Source organism: Zalophus californianus, chromosome 2, assembly GCF_009762305.2.
Source record: "Zalophus californianus isolate mZalCal1 chromosome 2, mZalCal1.pri.v2, whole genome shotgun sequence".
In the NCBI taxonomy this organism is placed as follows: domain Eukaryota; kingdom Metazoa; phylum Chordata; class Mammalia; order Carnivora; family Otariidae; genus Zalophus; species Zalophus californianus.
Window position 1 is genome coordinate 1,414,645 of NC_045596.1, and position 20,262 is coordinate 1,434,906.

At 63.6% G+C, this 20,262-nt stretch overlaps 1 protein-coding gene across 1 annotated transcript; it reads right to left on the reverse strand.

Annotated features, from left to right (window-relative positions):
• Positions 1–309: 309 nt before the first annotated feature.
• Positions 310–11,938, reverse strand: MXD4 (MAX dimerization protein 4). The gene is made up of 6 exons (XM_027599809.2): positions 11,728–11,938; positions 11,528–11,627; positions 7,989–8,018; positions 2,284–2,398; positions 1,127–1,289; positions 310–773 (listed from the first exon to the last, which is right to left on the reverse strand). Exons 1-6 carry the CDS (start codon positions 11,789–11,791, stop codon positions 616–618), a joined length of 630 nt encoding a protein of 209 aa, XP_027455610.1. The 5' UTR covers positions 11,792–11,938; the 3' UTR covers positions 310–615.
• Between the last annotated feature and the right edge of the window lie 8,324 nt (positions 11,939–20,262).

A 20,262-nucleotide genomic window follows, 5' to 3' on the forward strand; every position in this document is an offset into this window, starting at 1 on the left:
AGAAGCTGCCCAGCTTGGGATGGGGTGGCCTGGCCTGCCCCCAGGAGCCCAGCCCTGGCTCCTGACACCTGTGGGGTGCAAAGGGCCCTCTCCACCCACTTGCCCCAGGGTGCTCACCCGAGTCCCGCCCTTCATGGGTCCCTCTGTCCAGGCCTCAGGAGCCTACGTGGACTGACAGACAGATGGACAGATGGACGGAGAGCCACGCCTTCCTTCCTTCCTCGGTCCACTCCTTTCTCCTGGGATCCAGGGTTGGGGTCTGAGCTCCCCGCAGTGGTCATTAAGCCCCTCACACGGTGCCCGCCGAGATTTGCAGCAATGATATTTAATACTTCTGGAATGATTAGAAATCTGAGAACAGACCGTGGGCGGCTACGCTGGGCTCCGGGATGTGGGAGCTGGGCCCCGTCTCCCTGCAGGGGTCCCTGCCCAGCTGGGAGGGGTGGGCGGCACGGCAGGCCCTGACCGGCAGGCGGGCGGAGGCGGGCAGCCCGGGCGGCAGCTGGAGCTTCCAGAATGGCACAGCAGCGGGCCCGTGGAGAGGCTTTCGAGGACTGGAGGGCTGGCACGCTTGGCCGGGTAGGCAGGCGGGCCACGGAGCAGAGGGCACGGGGCCTACGAGAGGCCGGGGCGGCCAGGCCGCCGGCAGGGGGGCCCGTAGCCCCCGTCGCTGCAGCCACCACTCTGCAGGCTGTAGTGGTCGTCCACGTCACTGCTGCTGCCAACACTGTCCAGCTCACCAGGGCCAAACTCCATGCCCTCTACATCCACTTCTGGGGAGAACGGAGGGGGCAGGATCAGAAGCTGAGGTGCCAACCGGGGCTCCCTTCAAAGTCAGGGCTCATCTCCACCCTTCGTGGAGGCAGCAGAGGCTCCAGGCTCCAGGGGTGGGGGTGTGGGGGGAAGCACGGGGCTCCGGGCCTGCAGCTTCGTGAGGCACACGGGGCCTGGAGCACAGACCAGCTGCCCTCCGTGCCTCACCCACCTCGTCCCGCCACGTCCCGCCTCGTCCTGCCACGTCCCGTCACGTCTGCTACCAGCGCGCGCACACATCTGCGGTCCTCCCTACCTTCCTCAGCCAACCCCACCCTCCCAGCTTCCCGCCCGGCTGCTCCCATGTCCCCACCTTGCTCTGAGTCATCAGTGGAGACAGCGGAGCCCGTGCTGTCCGTGCGTACGCGTTCCAGACTCTGCATGGACAGCTGCTCCAGGCGCCGCTTCAGGAAGCGGTGTTCCCGCTGCAGCTGCTCCTTGATGCTCAGTGCCCGGCGGTCCTGCTCCTCCAGTTTCTGGGGGCAGGGGAGCTATGAGCGGTGGGAGGCAGGGGGACCATCCCCCGTACCAGGACCAGGAACTGGGGCACAGCGGCCTGGGCAGGGCAGGTTCTCATCCCCCACCGCTGGCCCCGCGGGGCCCAAAGGCCTGATGAGCAGCCCCCTCACCCTGCCAGAGGTTACACGAGGTGCCACCTCCCAGGCCTGTGCTCTGCATCTGCTGACCAGCTCCGGAAGACCCATGGCATGTGTGGGCCCCGGGCTGGCGCTGCCTCCTGGAGGCCTGCCTGCCCTCGGTGGTCTTGCCCCCACTGTGCCCCATACTGCTGACATCCCCCCACCCCCTGCCTGTCCCCGAGGGCCGCACTCTGCTCTGGGAAGCTGCCTGCTCCCGGAGGCCCCAGGGCACGGACCATGCCTCTCTGCAAGCTCCAAACACCCTGCCTGGGGGTGCCGCTGCCTGTGCTCAGAGGCTTTGAGGGGTCCTTCAAGGGGACTGAGACCCACCCTCGTTGGCCCAAGTGTCCTAAGACCACCCCCCCCCCCGGCAAACCAAACCAGCAGGTCTGTCTCGAGGCCTTGGGGGCCCGCCCCAGACAACGGCTCACTCCATCCACCCCCTCTGCCGGCCCCAGGAGACCAACTCAACCCTCTAACCAGAACCTCCCAACACCCCTGGGCTGCCTGCTTCCCATCCTGCCCTTCCTGACCCCACTTGTCCTTCACAGCCCAGGGCCCCAGGGGCTATCTGTAACCCCCTTCACCTCCCCCAGCCCAGCATGGCTACCACCTACCCCCACCACCTCTCAGTAAACCCCAGCAAGTGCTTGTGACCCCCTCCACTCTAAGCATCCCCTGTGCCCTCACCTACCACCAGAGACCCCCAGAGGTCCCCAGGGTACACCGGCTGGGTGGCCCCCCTCAGGACCCCTGGGCACTCCCCCGGGGTGTACGGGACGGGCTGGGGTCAGCTGAGGCAGCTTGTCAGACCAGTGGACCCCCTGCTCACCTTGATGTGCATCTTGGCCCGCTTGAGGAGGCTCAGCGTGGTGTGGCGGGTACTGTCAGGGCCCAGGGGCACCAGCTGCTTGAGCTGCTCCAGATAGAGCCTGAGTTTGGCTCGTCTGAAAGAGGAGAGGCAGAACCGTCAGGCCAGGGTGGCATAGCCCTGGGGACAGCAGCAGCAGACAGGCCTGAGAGGTCTGGGAGCACGAGAGGCAGCCAGTCAGACTCCGGCACGGCCCTGCCGAGGGTCCCTCTCCAGGACTCTCCCCTCCCAGCCTGGCTGCCTGCTTCCCCCCGAGCAGCCCAGTCCCCGCCTTCTGGATTCCCCGACGGAGCAGAGAGCCTGTGGCTGGGGCGTGGGTAGCCAGCCAGCCCAGCACGGCCCGCGGGGCATGGCCTCAGAGCCCTAGCCCGCCCTGAGGTGACCGCCCTCCGTGGTGGATCCAGGAGGCCAGGGCACACTGGGGTGGCAAGGTTAGGGCCCTGCTCAGGCTGCTCCCGGAGGTCCAGGGGGCCCCAGGCAAGGCTGGCATTCCACTTTGCCAAGTTCAGGGTGGTCTCTGGTCATGTCACCACAGAAACACGTCTACTGGGCTCAGGGAGGGCCAAGGAGCAGCCCCTCCCACCCCGAGTTTGGTGTCCCTGAGAGGAGACCACTTTTTTGGTGTCCCTGTGTCCGTGCAGATGAATGCAGATTTTCACCAAACTGCCCTCATAAGACCCAGCGGCACTGTTCACACGGGGGCCTCGGGTGAGGGGCTCTGGCCCGGATCCCACCCGTGCAGAAACACTGCCTTTCCTGGCTCATCCCTGCGGGGGGAGGGGGGTGGCCACAGCTCACTCCGAAGCACACTCTGGCCACCGGGATGGCCAGGGGGCCTCTGCCACACGCACCTAACCCTCCTCGCCTCTGCGGGATGCCTGGCCACACTACTCTGCTTAGGCCAAGCTAAGAAACCCCTGGAGGACAGGGGGCAGTTTTTGGTGAGGCCTTGACAGCCTGCTGCCCAGCTGCCCTGCCGGTACTACGGCCAGTGCAGGTCCCTTCCCTCGGCAAGTCCCGGCTTTCACCTCTGTCCCCGACCTGCCAGAGCCCCCGCGCATCTACAGCCCACTCAGCCTCAGAGCCTGGGAGGACAGCGGACCGAGGGGACACCCGAGGCCTGGGAGAAGGGGCAGCCGGTGCGGGGCAGGAGCCCGTTGGCAGAGCAGCGAGAACAGCCCCACCCTGCAGGAGGAAGGCTGGCGGCACTTGGACCCCATGGCCCTACGTCTGTCACCCAGGCCCACACGGCACCCTCCCACTGACAGAGCACCCCCCACCCAGCACCCCAGCCCACAGCACCCCGGGACCTAGCAGTCGTCCAGAAGAACCTCCAGGACACAGGACTGAGGCTGTGCTCTGCCACGAGGCCACGCGGAACCAGGACCTGCATGAGGAGCAGCCCCACACTCTGCCTCGAGGCTGGAGGACCTTTAGAGATGAACTCCCACCTCCATGGGACTACAGGGCTGGGGCAGGCGGCACACCAGCAGGACCACCCTGAGTCCGGGAACCTCCACTCCCCCACCTCCACGGGGCTCTAGGACCCTGCCCGATGCCCCACTGAAAACGGGGCCAGGAACACTGGGGCGGGGGGGCGGCAAACTGCGCTCTGTGCTCAAGGAGGGGCTCGCCAGCCAGAGAGCCACAGTCCCACAGTGGGCCCTGCCGTCCTGCCACCTGCACCCAGGTCACTGGTGGGGTCCCCTTGTCCCTCTGCACTGTAGCAAATGGCAGTTCTTACAATCTACCACTTACATAAGCAGTACCTGACCTTTGTGTAAAATCAGAAACTGCAAATCAAGAGAAAGAGAAAAATAATAAATGAAAAGTACCCTGAATCCCACCACCATCATTTTAGTGTAGTCTACGTTCTCGCATCATGAATGTTCGGCATATAGAACCACCTACGTGACAAGGGACCCAATATTGTTTAAAAAACTCAAACAGCAGACGCACACGAGAGACTCAACAGGACACAATGAAGAACAGGAGGCATGCGTCTCCAGGTGATGCGGTTAGCAACGTTTATTTCTTTGGCTTTACGGTTTTGTTTTGTTTTTTGTATTTTCAGGCTTTCTATGCTAAAAAAAAAACCACATATTACTTTTACAATCAGAAAGAGAATTTGTACAAGAAAGAAAAAACACAGGTAAAAGACAAATAACAGTGGAAAAGTATCTGCAATACACATAAAAGACAAACGGTTAGTATTCGTGACATTTTGAGCTCATACACATCAAAAATAAAAAGAGGAGTATCTTACTGTGGAAATGGGCAAAGGACACACACAGGCAAGTTGCAGAACACAGACCGCTAAGCTAACACAAAACCCAGCCGGCCGCGCAGCCCGCGAGGAAATGAAAGCCTGGCGGGGTGGGGGAGGCCGTCATATCTGGGCCCGACTGCCAAGACCGGTGGGCTCTGGGGCTGGCCAGTGCGCGGCCGGCCACGCGTCGTAGGGTCGTGGGTGGGGGAGCAAACAGGGACCGCAGCACCCAAGGGCCGTGGCAGCGACTCGCACCACCCCCCCCCCGGGGGACAACGTGGCGGCGGTGGTGCGGGCAGCGTTAAGCAGAGGTCATGGCTAAAAGCGCGGGCAGCAGGGCCGCGAGTCTGTGTCGGTCCTGGGACCCGCGGTGGCGAAGGCGCCGACACAGGACAGCACTCGTGGTGTCAGGTGAAAGGTCAAGTTATGAGACAGCGGCTAACAAGGTCCCATTCTTATCCAAGTTAGTATCCGTGTGGAGGAGGAGGATGCAGGTACAGCCTCCCAGCCACCTAGGATGGCTCTCTCTGGGGGAGGGGGGGGCCGGGGGGGCCTTGAACGTCTGCGATGGACGTGGACAGACTGCTTTACAAATCCTAAAGCAGAGGCTCCTCGAGGGACAAAGAGAGTCCGCTGGACGATACCTGTGCAGTGCTTGGCACTGGACATCATGGCCGCCCAAGTCCCCAGGAGCGCTCAGCCAGGCCTGCAGCCTGGGGGGGCCGGGACCCAGCTCTGCCAAGCGCCGGCTGCGGGGGCCCGGGCAAGTTCCCACCCTCGTCGGCTGTGGTGTTCCGCCCCTGCGGGGAGCGGGAAGGGTGCCGAGGCTGCCACAGTGCCGCAGGCCCTCTGCCAGCACCCCGTGGCTGTCCCCAGCATTCCTGGGAGCTTTGAAAATTCACCGCTTCCTGAAGGAACCCTGTGTGCACTCAGGAGGCAGAACCTGCCTCTGGGAATCTCTGCGTTAGTGTTAATAGCAGCTCAGCTGCTGGCCACTGGCCGCAGCCCAGCTCTCAACACAGGTCCTTCCTAGCTTCTCACCACGAGCCCCCTGCTCCCCGGAAGAAGACCCAGAGCTCCCGAGCCATGTTCCAGGGTCCCAGCGTCTGCACAGCAACGCTCTGCACCACCCCAGGCCCGGTGGTCAGAGAAGATGCTGTGAACTGTGGCTCCCTCGGGGCGGGGGCGGGGGGTGGTGGTGCAGGCAGTGGGGGGGGGGGATGGGGAGCCACCTTCTGCTCACCTGCAGCTTCTAGTTGTCGTGTGGTTTATAAAGACCGTGTGCCACTGCACCAGGCAGCTGGGGGCTCCCTACCTCCACACACAAAGGCTAAAGGCTGGAGCTGGGGCCAGGAGGCCCATCCTGCCCAGGAGCACCTGACCTCCGTGGCCCCCAGGCCTGGGGTCAGCAGCGGAGCCCTGGCCTTAGCAGACCCGTGGGAGCTGCTTCCTATGAGGGAGGATGGGGAGGGCTGGGAGGAGGAACAGGGCCAGGCTGGGCGGGCCTCAGGCTGACAGGGCTGGCTCATAGAACAGGCAAGGGGAAACCCCAGAGGCCCAATGTAGGCACACCTCCAGGGAAGGCGGCGTCCAGGGCCTGTGCGCCGTCCCCCCCCCAACCCCCGCCCCAGGGCCGGCTGGGTGACCCAGCCATGCTTCTTTCCTTCCTGTGGCCAGCAGCCAGGCATATCCTGCATCAGCACTGGGCAGTCACAGGCACAGCCGTGATCCCGGTCCCCACCAGGGGCTCCTCATGGCTGCCCACACCTGCCCACTGGCCAGCCAGAAACAGGACCCTGCACTGGGATGGGGGAGTGGACAGAGATCTCAAGTCACCCATCTATCCGGCTGCAGTGTCTCAAAAGGACCCCCCGAGGCCCAGCCTAAGGGCGGGCTTTGGGAGAAGGTGACTGAGGCCAAGGCCAGGGTCAAGGGGCAGGTGTAGGAGTCAAAGGCTAGCTACCTGTCCTCCTGCACAGGCTGCCACGCCCTGGGCACCCGTCTTCCGCAGCATCATCCCGTCTGCACTGAGGGCCTGTTTTCCCAGGGCCTTCTCCAGAACACCCCTCACGTGCCCGTCCAGGCTCCGGGGTCCCGGTGAAGGCTGACCACCTCCTCCAGCCTGGGAGCAACCCCGGGGCCTGCCTGGCTCTTGGCGCCCCTGTACCTGCCCCACCTCCATGGCCTGCCCGGGAGCCCCTCAAACACACGGGACCAGTCCAGGAAGTACGGTTCCTCCAGAGAACACAGCGTCCAGTCCCCGCTCAGCCCCCGCCCAGCTGAGGCCAAATCCCAGGGGAGCGGAAGCTGGTGCTGCCATGGGCGTAGAGCAGGGGCGGGGGGAGAACACGCAGAACTGGCTAAGCTCCAAGCCTTCCCAGAGCAGGCTGGGAGCTCAACTTGCCTACAGAAGCCCCCTCTACACTGACCCAAGAAGGGAGAAAAGAATGGGCCCATTTCACAGACGGGAGCAAAGCTCAGGAGAAAGCTACCATGTGGCACCCCTTCGTCCTGGCACCACGGCTCCTGCCTTCAGGGCCTCTGTACCCACCCCCAGCTCCCACCACCCCACTGAGGTCCGCCATGAGGGTCCCTGTCTGCAGGGCCGAGCCTGCCTGGGTCTTGTCCCTATTTTAGAGGAGGCTCAGGGTCATGGAACCCCTGAGGGCAGAGCCAGGCCTGCAGCACCCAAGCTGGGGTCAGCCGGAGAGGGGCCCTGGGGCCTACCTTGGGCCACAGTGCTGCCCTTCCCTGCTTCTCCCCACAAGCCCTCCCACTCCTCAGAGGGCCCAGTGCAGACCCAGCCCTGCAGCCGGTAGGTGGGCACGAAGCGGGCTCCCCTGGATCCTTCCCTGGGCCAGAGCTTCCCCTCAAGCCCACGTGCGCCAGAGACAGGCTGCCCTTCCCACTGCCCCCACATGAGACCAGTGGGAACTCCTTGGAAGGCAGACCCCGGGTGCAGGGGACCCCAGACTAAGTGGGCCAAGCCCTCCTGGTTGGAGGCCAGCATCCTAAAGGCTCAAGAGCTGCTCCCAGAGGGGCTCAGATGCCCCAAGTTAGATGGATCTCCTCCTCCAGAGAGCGGGCCCTGAGGGTCACCCAGCATAGGGGGTCCTGCTCCAAGTCCCTCACCCCCACCCTGAACTTCCAAGAGCAGCACCCGGGCCCCTGCCTCCATCTCCCGGCATGGGAGTGCCTGACAGCACAGTCTGATTCTGCCTTTAAGACGGACCCTGCCCAAGCAAGGGCCCAGCCTGGCAGCACGGTCAGCCATGCCCAGACACATCCGGTGGGACCCGGAGGGTGTGGCCATGGCAGCCCCCCAGCAGAAGGGTGGGTGGGATGTGTTAGGTGGCTCATACGGGCGACCGGGAGCGGGGGACAGGGGATCACTTACCTGTGCTTTTCTAGTTCATTGTGTGAAGACCTGTTTAGAGAGACAGAAAAACAGAGCTCACTCTGCTGCCTGGTCACCAAGGCCCAAGAACAACAGCTCTACTCGGGGACCTAGGAACCTGTAGATGGTGGCAGACAGGGTCTGGGCCCCAGGATGGCCCAGGGCGGGGAGGGCCGGGGCAGGTGAGCAGCTGCCGAGCCAAGGCAGGGGTGGGGGGGGACCTCGCACTGAGTGACAAGGACAGGAAACACAGAGCTGCAGCTCTGTCCACGGGTGCCTAGGGTTGCCCGGCTTACTCTGTGAGGCATGTGGGGGCTCTGGCCAGCAGGAGGGTCCAAGACCCCTCCCAGAAGGTACTAGGACTGACGCACCCTGTGCTCCCAAGACTTCCCAGGTGCTAAGCTACCAGTCTTCTCCACTCCCCACCCCTGGAGGCCACGGGAGCTAGCACAAAGGGCCAACGGCAGGGGAGCACAGACATGGGGTGGTCCACCCTGACCCAGCCAGAGCACCATTCTCACCCTGTTGGGCTCTCCCACCTGCATCCTCACAGCTCATCGGACCAGTGCGGACACCCAGGGACAGAGCAGACCCAGCCCAAGAGGGATCAGAGCATAAGGATGCCTCCAATATGTGGATGCTTCCTGGGCCAGTGGGCCAGAGGGAGACTGAGGCTGGCCCTTTCGCTTCCCTCTGGGGCCATGGTCTTGGACTCTCTGGGCATAGGGACCCCAGCTGCTGTTCAAGCCCTGCCCACCTGGCCCATCCAGACAGGGATACAGAGTCCTGAGCACCCTGGTGGACAGGGCCACAGCACCTGCCCTGTAGGACGATAATACGGCAGGGCGAATCTTCCAGTTCCCCATCATTTTCCCAGTTCAGGTGAGGACCCCATGGACAGCCAGGGCTCCTAGGCCTGCCAGGCTGCCTCGCATGTGAGCAGAGGGCCCCCAAGCCACCTCAGGGGACACCCAGATTGACTGCTGTGTCCCCCACCCCTCCCTCACTCTTTCCTGGAGCTTCTGCTGACCTCTGCCTGCCTGCCCTCACTCCCCTGCTGTAGGAACTGTGGACTAGGTGTCTCCTGTCCCCATCCCACAAGTCAGAGTGCCTGCCCATCCTTCCTGCTTCTGCTGCCTAGCATGATTCACGGCCCCATCAAAGCCAGTTGAGACGCAAGGTCTCCCCTCTGCTCGCCAGGGCAGTCAGCCCCTGGGCCTCCTTGTGCAGCTTTAGGAGAGCCCCGAGGGCCTGCCGATCACATGAGCTGGGCAGGGAGCCTCAGAACCTCTGCCGGGGCTGGCCGGGTCCAGGAAGGGGCATAGCTGTCAGGCTGCTCAAGGCCTGAACCACAGTGCACCTGTGTGGGTCCGGAGGTCTGCTTGCGTGTGAAGGACGTAAGGGTCAGTGAGTGCCCTTCGATGTAGAGAGATGTGCCTGGCCACCCGCTCACAGTTTGGGCTAGACCCCCTCCTGGAGGAAGAGGGTCAGTCCTTGGCTGGCTGGGGATGGAGAGAGGCCCAGAGCCCTTCCTAGGGCTCCTCCCAGGTCCAGACACCGGTGATAGCCTCTGGCAGGTTTGTAACATGGGTCCCAGGAACATCCTGTCTCAGGCCTAGGGAGAAGTGGGGACCCCAGGCTGGGGCTCTGCTAAGTATATTCCTGCCCTCATTTGGTTCACAGCCCACAGCAACCCCTCCGGGTAGGTACTCTTCAGCCATGTTCTTGGAGGACCTGAACCCCAGCAGGCCGGCTCCAGTTCCCTCCTGATGAACCATTGTCCCCCAAAGCCCTTCCTGGAGCTTGTGGGGCTTCCCACACACACATCGCCCTCGGTCCCAGCGGTGCCCATCCCTTCCCCTCACCGTGGCGAGAGGAAGAAGCCTTGCAGGGTAGGACAGCCCTGCCAGGCAAGTCAGGGCTCCGGATCCTCTAGGCCCTGCTCCGGGCTGGCCAGGCCCAACTGGACAAGGACCGCCTCGAGGGGCCACCTCTGTGAGCCCCAGGGGGCCTCATCCCTGGGAGATGCCAGCTCTGCCCAGAGGAGCGGCCCGGAGGTGCACTGCAGCCCAGGAGACTCTCTCGGTCCTCCCCAGGGCCCTGAGGGTCTCTGCTTGGCAGAATGGAAAAGGCCAAGACCCCACCTCAGAACAGAGGTCCCAGGGATGGGAGGGTGGCTCCAGGCAAGTAATTCAATTTCTCTGTGCCTGTTTCCTCAGCCTTCACATGCAGATAAAAATAACACGTCCATCCTGCTTTGGGCGGATAGTAGGAGGTACTGACCCACTCAGCACACCAAAGCCCCCAGAGAGTCTTAGCTAGGATTCTGGTTATCAACTTTGGGTACCCCGTGGGAGTCCAAGGTCATGCCCCAGAGTTCTCCATGGGCGCTGGGGCACTGGGGGCAGTGAGAGCCAACAGCGGGGGCCCGATGCCGGGGTGCCCCCCTCACATATCTTTTCCCAAACTGTCCTCAGTAGGAGACCAGGGGCTGGGACTGGGAGGCACGTCCAGCCAGGGCAGATGGAGACTCAACCAGCTCCTTGCCAGGCCCAGGGCGCCAGGACGTCACAGGAGATGGGTCCTTGTGCCAGCCTTTCTGTTTCCCAAGAACAGGCAGGCCACAGGAATGAGCCGCACCCTCTGCCAAGGGGCCCCGAAGCCCCCTGCAAGCCCAGCTCCCCGCCCGGTGACATGGTCCCGAGCCAAAGCTGGCCGGGCAGTGCCAGGTGTGGGGTGGTCCTCACGGCAGCCGAGAGAGTGGAACCCCGCGGGAGCCCTAGCTCGGGGTCCCCCCCCAGGGATGTGCACCCCAGCTTTCTGCTTCTACAGTCTGGGAACAAGGCCAGAAGAGGGGGGGCGGGGGAGAGCTGCTGCACAGCGGCCTGCACCTCTTCCGGCTCCCCTTAAAAAGGGCCTCCTGTCCCAAAGAAGGAGACCCTACACTTGTCGCTGCGTTTCACTTATGTCAGGAGACTGGACAGGAGGGTGGATTCCGTGGGAGGGCTGGGGGCCCAAGGCAGGGCCTCCATGCGCCTTCTTTGTCTAGGCCCCCCGGGGGTGGGGGTACGCAGCCCAACAGTAGGAGAGATGCGGCCCACCCACCCGTGGCAAGCAGAGGTCAGAGCGGGCAGTCCCCCGCTGCTGTGCACCGAGCCTCAGTTTCCCCGGACTCGCGGGGCACCGGCCAGCGCCCACAGACAACTTTTTTCCTGCCCGGAAAAGTCCAGAACAACTTGGGAGCGGGGAGCGGCTGCGGGAGGAGACCCCGAGCGGCTGGCGCTGTACGCGTGGCACTGTTTACGCGAGAGGCCGAGGAGGCGCGGCCCGCGGGAAGATGGCGACGGCGCGGGCGGGGCCGGCCGGGCGGGGCTGCGGCCGCGGCCCGGGCGCGCCTCCTCCTCCAGGCTGGCCGCCGGGGCGCGCGGCCTGTGGCCGGGCTGAGGCCCGGGGGTCGGGTTGGGGGAGGGAGCTCCGGGGGGCGACCCCGGGCGCCGGGCCGGGCGGGGAGTGGGGGCGGCCGCGCGGGGGGGCGGTACCTGTTGTTCGGGGCCTTGCGCACCAGGCCGGCCGCCTTTGTCTTCTTCCTGGCGAAGTCGCCGTCGAAGGGCAGCACCGAGGCGTAGCCGTGCTCGGCCTCTGCGGACAGACGGCGCGGTCAGCGGGCCCCCGCCCCGGCCCCGGCCCCGCCGCCGCCCGCCCGCCCGCGGCCCGGCGCACAAAGGGGCGCGGGCGCTACCTCGGTCCCTGCGCTCCAGGTACTCGGCCGCCTCCAGCAGGATCAGCAGGGAATTCAGCTCCATCCTCCTGCCCGCCCGCGCCGGCCCGCGCTCTCCGGGACGGCGGCGGCCGCTGCCCGGCCCTCTCCGGCCGGCTCCGCTCGCCGCCCGCCCCGCGCGCCCGGCGGCCCCACTCCCCAGACTCCGGCGGACTCCCTGCGCGCTCGGCCGCCACCCTCCGCCTCGGGCCCTCAAATTGACACATAAGGGCGAGCGGCGGCCGACGCAGCCAATGGGGACCGGCGCTCCGGCTCCGGGGGCGGGCGCTGGGCCGGGCCGGGGCCAATGGGAGCTGGCCGAACGCCTCGGGCCGGGCCGAGAATGTTGACAGATGCGAAGCTCGGTTCCGATAGGCCCGCCGCGGTAGTAACAATTTAGAAGCCCAAGCTTAGCAACAGCACGTGGTGGCCCGGCCCCCGCGCTCGCTGACTGGCGGCTGGCGTGCATGTTAAGTAGGCGCCACGCGCCGATTGGCCCAGAGCGGTCTATGTAAAATAGGGACCGCGGACCAATGGCCGGCTGCGAGGCGCGCGGCCAATGAGGGCGCCTCGGCCAGACGCGTTGCCGAGAGGAAGCGGAGCGCGGTGGGACCGCGCGCCGCCGACCCGCGCGCCGGGGCCCGCTAGGGTGCGGGGAGCGTCGGCTGCGCCTGGCCGGTCCGCGGGGTCTGCACGTCGTGTGCAAGAACCTGTTGCCCTGGGACAGCCGCCGCAGCTCTGGCTCCGCGGGAGCACGGCACCTCGTGGTCTCCTCGGGGGTGCCGTGTGGGCTGCAAAATGACACCCCTTCCCGCCGGATACAGAGTGACCCCAGCGAAGGCCGGAGCTTGGAGGAGGGGCGTAGAGAGTCAGCGCCCAAGAGCCAGATCCTCTTGAGCCACATCTCAATGGGGAGAGACCCAGAGAGGGGGGCCCTCAGAGCTGCCCAGTGGACCCCAGGCCTGGAGAAAGGGGCCCCCAAGAGTGGAGGGTTGCGTGCTCGTGTCTGGTCTAAAGAGTAGGGACATTCCAAGGCATTCCGGGCGCTGGTCCCCTCTGGACAAGAAAGCGCTCTCTAGGGAGGAGAGTTGCCCTCTGTGGGAGAGGAGCGAGCCCCTCCCTCATCAAGCTCCTGGCTGTTGAGTGGCCCCTAGTGGCTCCCGACCCTCAGCTGGCTCTGCAGGACGAGGGTCTGGCAGCCTGGACGCAGCCCCACACTGGCCTCGGGTCCCTTTGGGTCCCTTCAGTCTTCCTTCTCACTGGTTGTTGAGACCGGTGGCCTGGGAGCCCCTGGGGAGGGGACCAGCAGGTTGGAGAGTGTGGGTTAAGGTGGATGGACCCGCCCGACCCTGCCCAGCCGTCCAAATGGGGCATGCTGCTGCCAACAAAACAACAAAAACTAAAAATCTCAGCACCTTCTGTCCTAGGATCTACTGCATGGTTCATACACATTCCCTTGTGTATTTCTGAGTCCCCAGTTTACAGATAAGGAAACCAGGAATCCTGGGGTTGAGGGACTGGCCAGGGTCTCCTTGCAATCCCAGGGGCATGTAGATTAGTGCTCCCCTAAATGTGCCCCAGGGCTGGTGACCCAGGAGCATGGAGACCAAGACACCTTCTGGCCTAACACTACTTGCCTGGGAACCACAGCTGTGTGACCTGAGAAATGGGGTTAGGGATGTGTTGTCTACCCCCCAACCCTCCCAGCAGAGCTCCGCAGGACCCAATGGGGTACTCGGATACTGCCATTAGACAGCCTTGCATGGACATTAAGATGATCCCTTGATGGTAACCCCAGCGCCACAATCCACCCAGGACCAGGGCACTGAGCCCCTAAGAGCTGCACAGAGTAAAGGAGGGTGCCCCGTTCTGGGGAGGGGCAGATGCATGCAGAGTTCAGGGGTGTAGGAGGCAGAACCCCAGGCTCACCACCTGGTGGTCAGCATTTTGCAGAGTCCCTTCATCCCTGCTTGTGTGAAGGACAGGTTGCTGGCCCAATCCTAAAGCCGGCACCTTGTCCAGGGTGAGTGCACCTGCTGCACGTCCACCCCACTAACTGCTGTGGGGCAGGAGGGGTGCTGTGTGTCACAGCCCGCAGAGCAAGTACCCAGGTGTGACCCTGGGAACCACGTGTGTACCGCACCCCAGCCTGAGAGCAGAAGGAGTGGTCCCACCTTGCCTCCATCTGCCCCTAGGCTGTTTCGGGAGCCCCTCTCCCAGTAGCACCCGGGACCAAGCACTTGCAGGGGCGCCACACGGCCTGTGAGTGCCGGTGGCAAGCAGTGTGTGGGAGTGAGGGCAGAAGTGTGGGCCGCAAACCAGCTGCAGAGCAGGAGGGCCAGGGCATGGCATGGGCTGAGGCATCAGGACCCCAGGCCTGGGGGCAACCAGGGAGGAGCCTTGTGGACCAGACAGAGCCTGCAGGGAAGACACTAAGCCGCAAGGTGGGGGCCTGCCAGGAGTGGGGGGGCGAACAGGGGTGGGGCGGTGCTGGTCTCACTTGGGGCCAGCCAAGGCTCCACACCCGTGAGCGTCAGTGGGCCCTCCCCAGGTATGTTTCGGTGGGGGAGGGGGGTGTATAGGAGCAGCCGGCTGGCCCAGGGTCCAAAGCTGCAGGTCCTGTGCCACCGCAGGCCCAGTTCTGTAGGGCAGGTCTCCAACAAGGCTGTATCACCTCTTCCAGGGAGGCTTCCCTGAGCCCAGGCTAGGCCGGCTGCCTCCTCACCTACTTCTCTCCCATGTTTGCCCAGCCCTTCCTGCCCCTTCTCCAGTGCAGGGCCCTGTCCCAGCGGGAACCAGCCCGAGTCCAGGCCCCTAAGGAAGGACGCAGACCTCTCAGGCCCCCTCTCTCTATCTCCATTTCGAGCCCAAGAGGGGACATAGACCTCTCCTGCCCCCCACTCCGGATGCGCCTCCCAAGCACCCAGGCCCCAGGGGCCCTCCACCGTGCATCCCTCCTGCACCAGCCCACATTTCCCCCACTGTCCCATCCCCCAGATTGTTTCCCCTGCTTGTCCTTTAGGGGAGCCCAGCCCACCCCAGAGCTCCCAGACAGAGGCTCTAGGAGAAGGAGTGGGGCCTGAATCCAAAAGGGACTTCCCGATTTGACTGGAAGGCCCTCTCTGCCCAGCTTGCTTGGTTTCCTCCCCCACCTGCGCCCTAGCCTCAGCTTCCCTGGCTATGAAAGGAGAACGGTAGCACCCACCTCTTGCAGTGTTTGGAGGATGGCGTGAGGGTTCCTGGCCCAGGAGCTCAGTAAAGGCAGCTTTCCTCCCCACCCCCACGGTCCCGGGAGGGCACTTAAGGCCCTAAGGAGATCTGAGGGAAAGAAACCTCTAGAAAGCTGCTTCCTAGCTTCCCCCACACCTGCTGGGCCCTGGCTCCCTTTCTCTGGCCCAGGGCTCCACCCTGACCTCCCAGCCTTGGGAACATGCCTGTGGCTCCCGGCTTGGCCCCAGGAAGCACCCCCACCCAGAGCACGGCCCCAGGAAGCACCCCCACCCAGAGCACGGCCCCAGGAAGCACCCCCACCCAGGATGGGAAGGTCTTCAAGGCCCTTCTTTCTCCAAAGCCCCTTCCTCCTGCTTCCAGGATGACCCAGCCCTGGCTTCACCTTCTCCCTTGCCTCCCCAGTCACTGGGGTGGACTCCCTGCTCCCAGCTGGGTCCACAGCCCCAGCATTCTGGGCAGGAGGCTGAGAGTAAGGGGCTGCCCCGCCTGCCTGGACAGCACGCAACCTGCCTTCCCCGGGCCCACGGCCGGCGGGGGGGGGGGGGGCGGGGGGGTGGCAGGCCACGTTTGGTTAGCTCCCTGCAGACAGGTTCTGGGACTGTGGTGTGTGTGTGGGGGAGGGGACAGAGAGCCTGGCCTGGGGTCATCAGAGGGCCAGGCCTGCCCCAGCATGACAGCCAGCCCCCTAGAAGCCATGGCTCCCCTGCCCTGAGATGTCTGGTGTGCACCAGCACCAGAGGGGAGTCCCAGGGGACTTTTGTCCCGGGGTGCCTCTCCCAAAGTGTCCCTGGATTCTAGTCTGGCCACAAGATCTTGGCCACCTCGCTTTAACCTCTCTCCGCCTGTTTCCCAGCTATAAAACAGTTGACAGTACATACCTTTCGGGGTGGCTTTGGGCTGGAAAGAAGGATCCATGGAAGGTCCCAGGCAGCAGTGGGCAGGGCACAAAGGGATGCCCAGAAAGTGTCGGGAATATGAACATCAGCCCCAATCAGCAAGTGCCTCTAACTGTTGGCCCTACACACAGAGAAATGGGGCCGGGCCTGCCCAGTCGCCATCGGCCAGCATCAGAGTCCCCGTGGAGCCTGGGTGGGCTGGAGCGGCAGCTGCCCAAGCCCGCCAGCCACGGGCCAGGCCTCTGAGCATTTGGGGGCCTTCTACAAAGCCGAGCCCTCAGGAAAAAACGGTCTCCATGATACGGTGAGGGGGCAGCAATGATATCAAGATGCATGAAGACATAATGTGTGCAGAGCTAACATAATGTCAATGTTATTTTTAAATTTAAAAAAAGGAAATAGTTTATTGTATTTGTGAACAGTTTTTGGAGTAGATTTATTTCTCACTTTACAAGTTATTTTCCCCGCTATATTCGATGACCCTGGACAACTTAGACAATTATAAATTAAATGAATTTTTTTTTTGTAACTGAGATATCCAAAAACAAAACAATAAAATTTTCTTTTAAAAAATGTTTATAGGAACAAAACAAGGTATGAAGGTGGGATGTGGTATAGACTCAACCACTTGCTGTGGTATTGAGCCAGAGGGCCAGAAACTCTTACGGCTCAGGGCCAGCGACCTCGTCCAGTTCCGGCCCCAGGTGGGGCGTGACAGGGAGCCCGGGTTAGCCCTGCTGCTGCCCCCAGGCCCCTAATGGCTGTGGGCCCTCTCGTCTGAGGGAGGAGGAGCCTGGAATAGATGGGCAGGTCTCCCTCCCACAAACAATAGGGGCCTCCAGGCTCACACCAAAAACCCCTCTCCTACTACCGCCATCTAGGATTCTCTGCCCCAGGCCTTTCTGGCCTGTTCGCCGGGCCCGAGCCCAGGAAACCCACCCCAGTTCCCCACCCCTGGGCTCCTGGTCATCCAGCAGCTTCTCGACCCAGAGGGTTGGGCTCTGGCGAATGTGACCCAGGCTGCCTCCATCCGAGGGCACAGAGGCCTCTCAGACCTCCACCCACACAGCCTGGTAGGGCCCTGTGTGACGGGAGGCAGTCCAGAGGTGACTGGCTAAAGCCATGTGACCGCCTCCGATGGGACCCTGGCCGCTCCCACCCGCCCATCTCCCTGTGAGGTATCCACACCACAAATCTGACCGTGCCCTGCCCTGCTCAGAACTCTTCCACGACTCTCCAGTGCCCTCCGGACAAAGCCTGAATTTGGTGCCTGGGGTGACCCAGCCCTGATCCCTATATGTGCTCCACCCTGGCCAGGAGTACCCCCATTGCTCAAGCTCTCAGGACTGTTCTGGCACCCCATTCTCCATGGATACCCCACTCACCCCCCAAGGCCCAGCCAGCTTAGCCAGCTCACGTGCCCCTGCCCCAGACCTGCAGGTCCCCAAGGGCAGGGAAGGTCTGGGGTGTCTGGGTGCCCATCTTTGCCCAGCTCTGGTGCAGGCTCCAGCCCTGACGTGCCTTGAGCATACGAGCAGAAGCCAGAGCCTTGCTTGTGTTTTTAAGTCTTTGGGGTGACATCCCCTTTGAGTGACTGCTCGGTGCTGGAATCTGCCGCTCCCCAGTTTCAGAGTCAGGAGAGGCCCTGAGGGTTTTGCTGACTCCTTCAAAGGGACCCCAGGCTGTGCTCTGAGAATGTGTGTGAGGATGGGGGTGCTGCTGCTGTCTGGGAAGGCTGCCTGGAGGAGGGGGCTTTGGGTGGGCCTCTGAAGAGATAGAGCTTCCAGGACTCTGGGTCAAGGGGGTGGCATTGGGCGGCCACTTTGAGTCCTGCTCACCTGCCCCCCAGCTCCCATTGCAGAGTCCAGGGAACCAGAAGAGCTGGGAGGGTCAGCCCCCAGCCCCAGCCCCGGTGCTTTGAGATGTCCAACTCCGAGCAGGACCCAGATGGATCTGGGATGGGGTCTGCCCTGCATATAGTGCTTGCTGAGCCAGGACCCTCTCTCGCCCTGCAGGCAGCGCTCCCGTGTCCCCCGTGGCCCTGGCAGCCAGACCTGCTGGGAGAGCCGACTGCAGGCAGGCGCCCCCTGGTGGCCACCGGGGGCTATAGTGGGGACCCAGGAGGGAGCTCAGTCCTCTGCCCCAAGAGAAGGGGAGCACCCCTCCAACCCCGCTCCTGCCAGTGGCCTCCTGGGGGGCTACTGTCCCATCACCTTAGTCAGCAGCCAGGACACGACACAGTCCTCTTCTCTGGGCTCCTGCGCCACCCCAGGGCCACACGGCTCCGCCCGTGGCCGCCTGCCTGGGTGTCCGGGGGAAGTGCACCAGGCCTGAGGGCAGGCTGGCTAAATCTGGTCATGTTTGTGGGGACGGTGAGCCACAGATGGGGACAGGCAGCAGGGGCACCTCCAGAGGCCAGGGGGTGTGGGGGTGGGAGTCGGGGGGCCTCTGGACTGAGCTGAGCCTGCAGCGGGACTGGCTGGGGCATCCCCCTTCTCCCCACCCCCACGCCACCTCTCTGAGGCTGACTACGGTGGCCCTCTCTGCTCCAGGGACTCCTGAGGTGCAGAGAGCTCAGGGTGCGCCCAGCCCAGACCCTCCATCCTCTGACTTGGTGGCCGGCAGGCTGCATCCGGGGCCTGAGTACCCGTGGGGCCCAGTCAGGCCTAGGGTCCCCGCCTGTTGCCAGACGCTTGGGGTGGCGGTGTTAGGGAGCATGCAAGGCCTTCTCCCCAGAGCCTGTGCATAGCACAAGAGAGGGGTGAGGCGGGCAAGACAGACCCAGGTGTGCCCAGCCGCTGGCAGCCCCCAGCCTTCCTCCCGAGGCTGGACAGGGGTGTGGTGGGCACTCTGAGGCTGGTGGAGCCCTGGTCTCTGGAGCGGCCTTCAGAAGTGGCTCTCCAGGCACAGCCAGCTGGGGCTGTCTCCGGGCACTCTGGTTCCACCACCACCACCCACTGACTTCCTTGAGCCTCGGTTTCTCCACATGACACAGGGATCCTGCCCCAGAGGGGATTGTCGAGGGCAGTAGAGCACACTCAAAGCGGAAGGCCATAGTGGTGGTGACGAAGGGGACCGGAGGCTCAGGAAGGCTAACCAGCTCGAGGCCCAAGGCCAGGTTGCAAGGGCTGATTCCAAATTCAGAGCTCTTGGCTCTCTCCCTGTCCCTACCCCCAAGGTTTCCCAGTCCTGAGGCCCTACTGTGGTGGGCAGCAGGCCGTTCCTTCTAGAACCTTCCTGAGTGGGAAACTCTGTGTTGGACTCATCCCCTCCCCTCCAGGTCTTGGCTCTGCCCTTGGGATGTGGATAGCCCTGTAGAAGAGTAGAGTGACCACACATCCCTGGTTTAGCATGGAGAGTCTCATGATGCAGGACCCTCACAGGGTGCTCCCGTGTCCCGAGAACTTCCTGCAGGGCAGCCTGGGGTGGGGGTGCACAAAGGCAGGCCAAGTCTGGCGTGGAAGGCCTCCTGGCTCTCGGCCACATTCAGAGCTCCCTTGTGTCCCCGGGGGCCTAGACCTCTCCCTCTGGAGGGCGGCCCTGTCTGTGCTGAGGGCGGGCAGACCCTCTTTTCTGGGTCTCCACTCCGCCCAGCCTGACCTGGCGGATAAGTCTGGAAGGTGATAACTGTGGGTGCCTGTTGAGGAGAGGAAAGGGTGTCTCTCCCTCTAGAGGCTTCTCCTGTAAGGGCTGACTTCCTGGTCTGTGGCAGCATGAGCTGCTCCCCCCGACCCCCGCATGACCTTCCGGGAGGCACCGCTGTCCCTCCAGTGACACCAGCTGCAGCCACCCACAGGGGTGGAAGGGGCTCTGTCCAGGTGGGCAGCCAGACACCCCTTCTTTTCTGCTCCTGAAGGACTCAGGACTGCTCCTAGGGAGCCCCCAAATTCTGAATACTCTTTCACCTCTCAGAAAGAAAGTGGGTCTGGTGGCCACTGGGGTTTCTCCCAACCATACCCCCATTCTCTGAGGTCCCAGTGTCTACCTCCAAGGGACTGGGCACCCAGTTCCCAAGGGATCAGCCTCCAAGAGCAGAGGAAGGTGCCATTGCCATGGCAACCCCAGGGTGCAGCCTGCCCGCCTGCATTCTCCCCAGGGCACTCCAGAAGCCACCCCCAGGTGGGTGGGTAGCTCAGCCCTGGACCAGGGTGGGGAGGGCTCCAAGGTGGGGGTGTCCAAGAGCACCCCCCAACACACACACACACGCACACACACACACACACACACACACACCAGGGGTCTGAGCTGAGGACACATGAGACAAGGGGCTGGACAAGTAGGCAGGGCATGGGAAGGGGCTTTTGGGGAGAACACATATTAGCAAGAACACCATCCCTTCCCAGACAGAAAAAGAAGTCCGTGTTCACATCAGAAACGAGCGTCTGCAATC

Coding starts and splice junctions, on each gene's coding strand:
- MXD4 (XM_027599809.2), bottom strand. CDS start 11,791: ATGGAGCTGAATTCCCTGCTGATCCTGCTGGAGGCGGCCGAGTACCTG. Junction 1,290..2,283: donor GGGCCAAGATGCACATCAAG/GTGAGCAGGGGG, acceptor CCCTGCCCCCAG/AAACTGGAGGAGCAGGACCG. Junction 774..1,126: donor CACTGATGACTCAGAGCAAG/GTGGGGACATGG, acceptor CGTTCTCCCCAG/AAGTGGATGTAGAGGGCATG.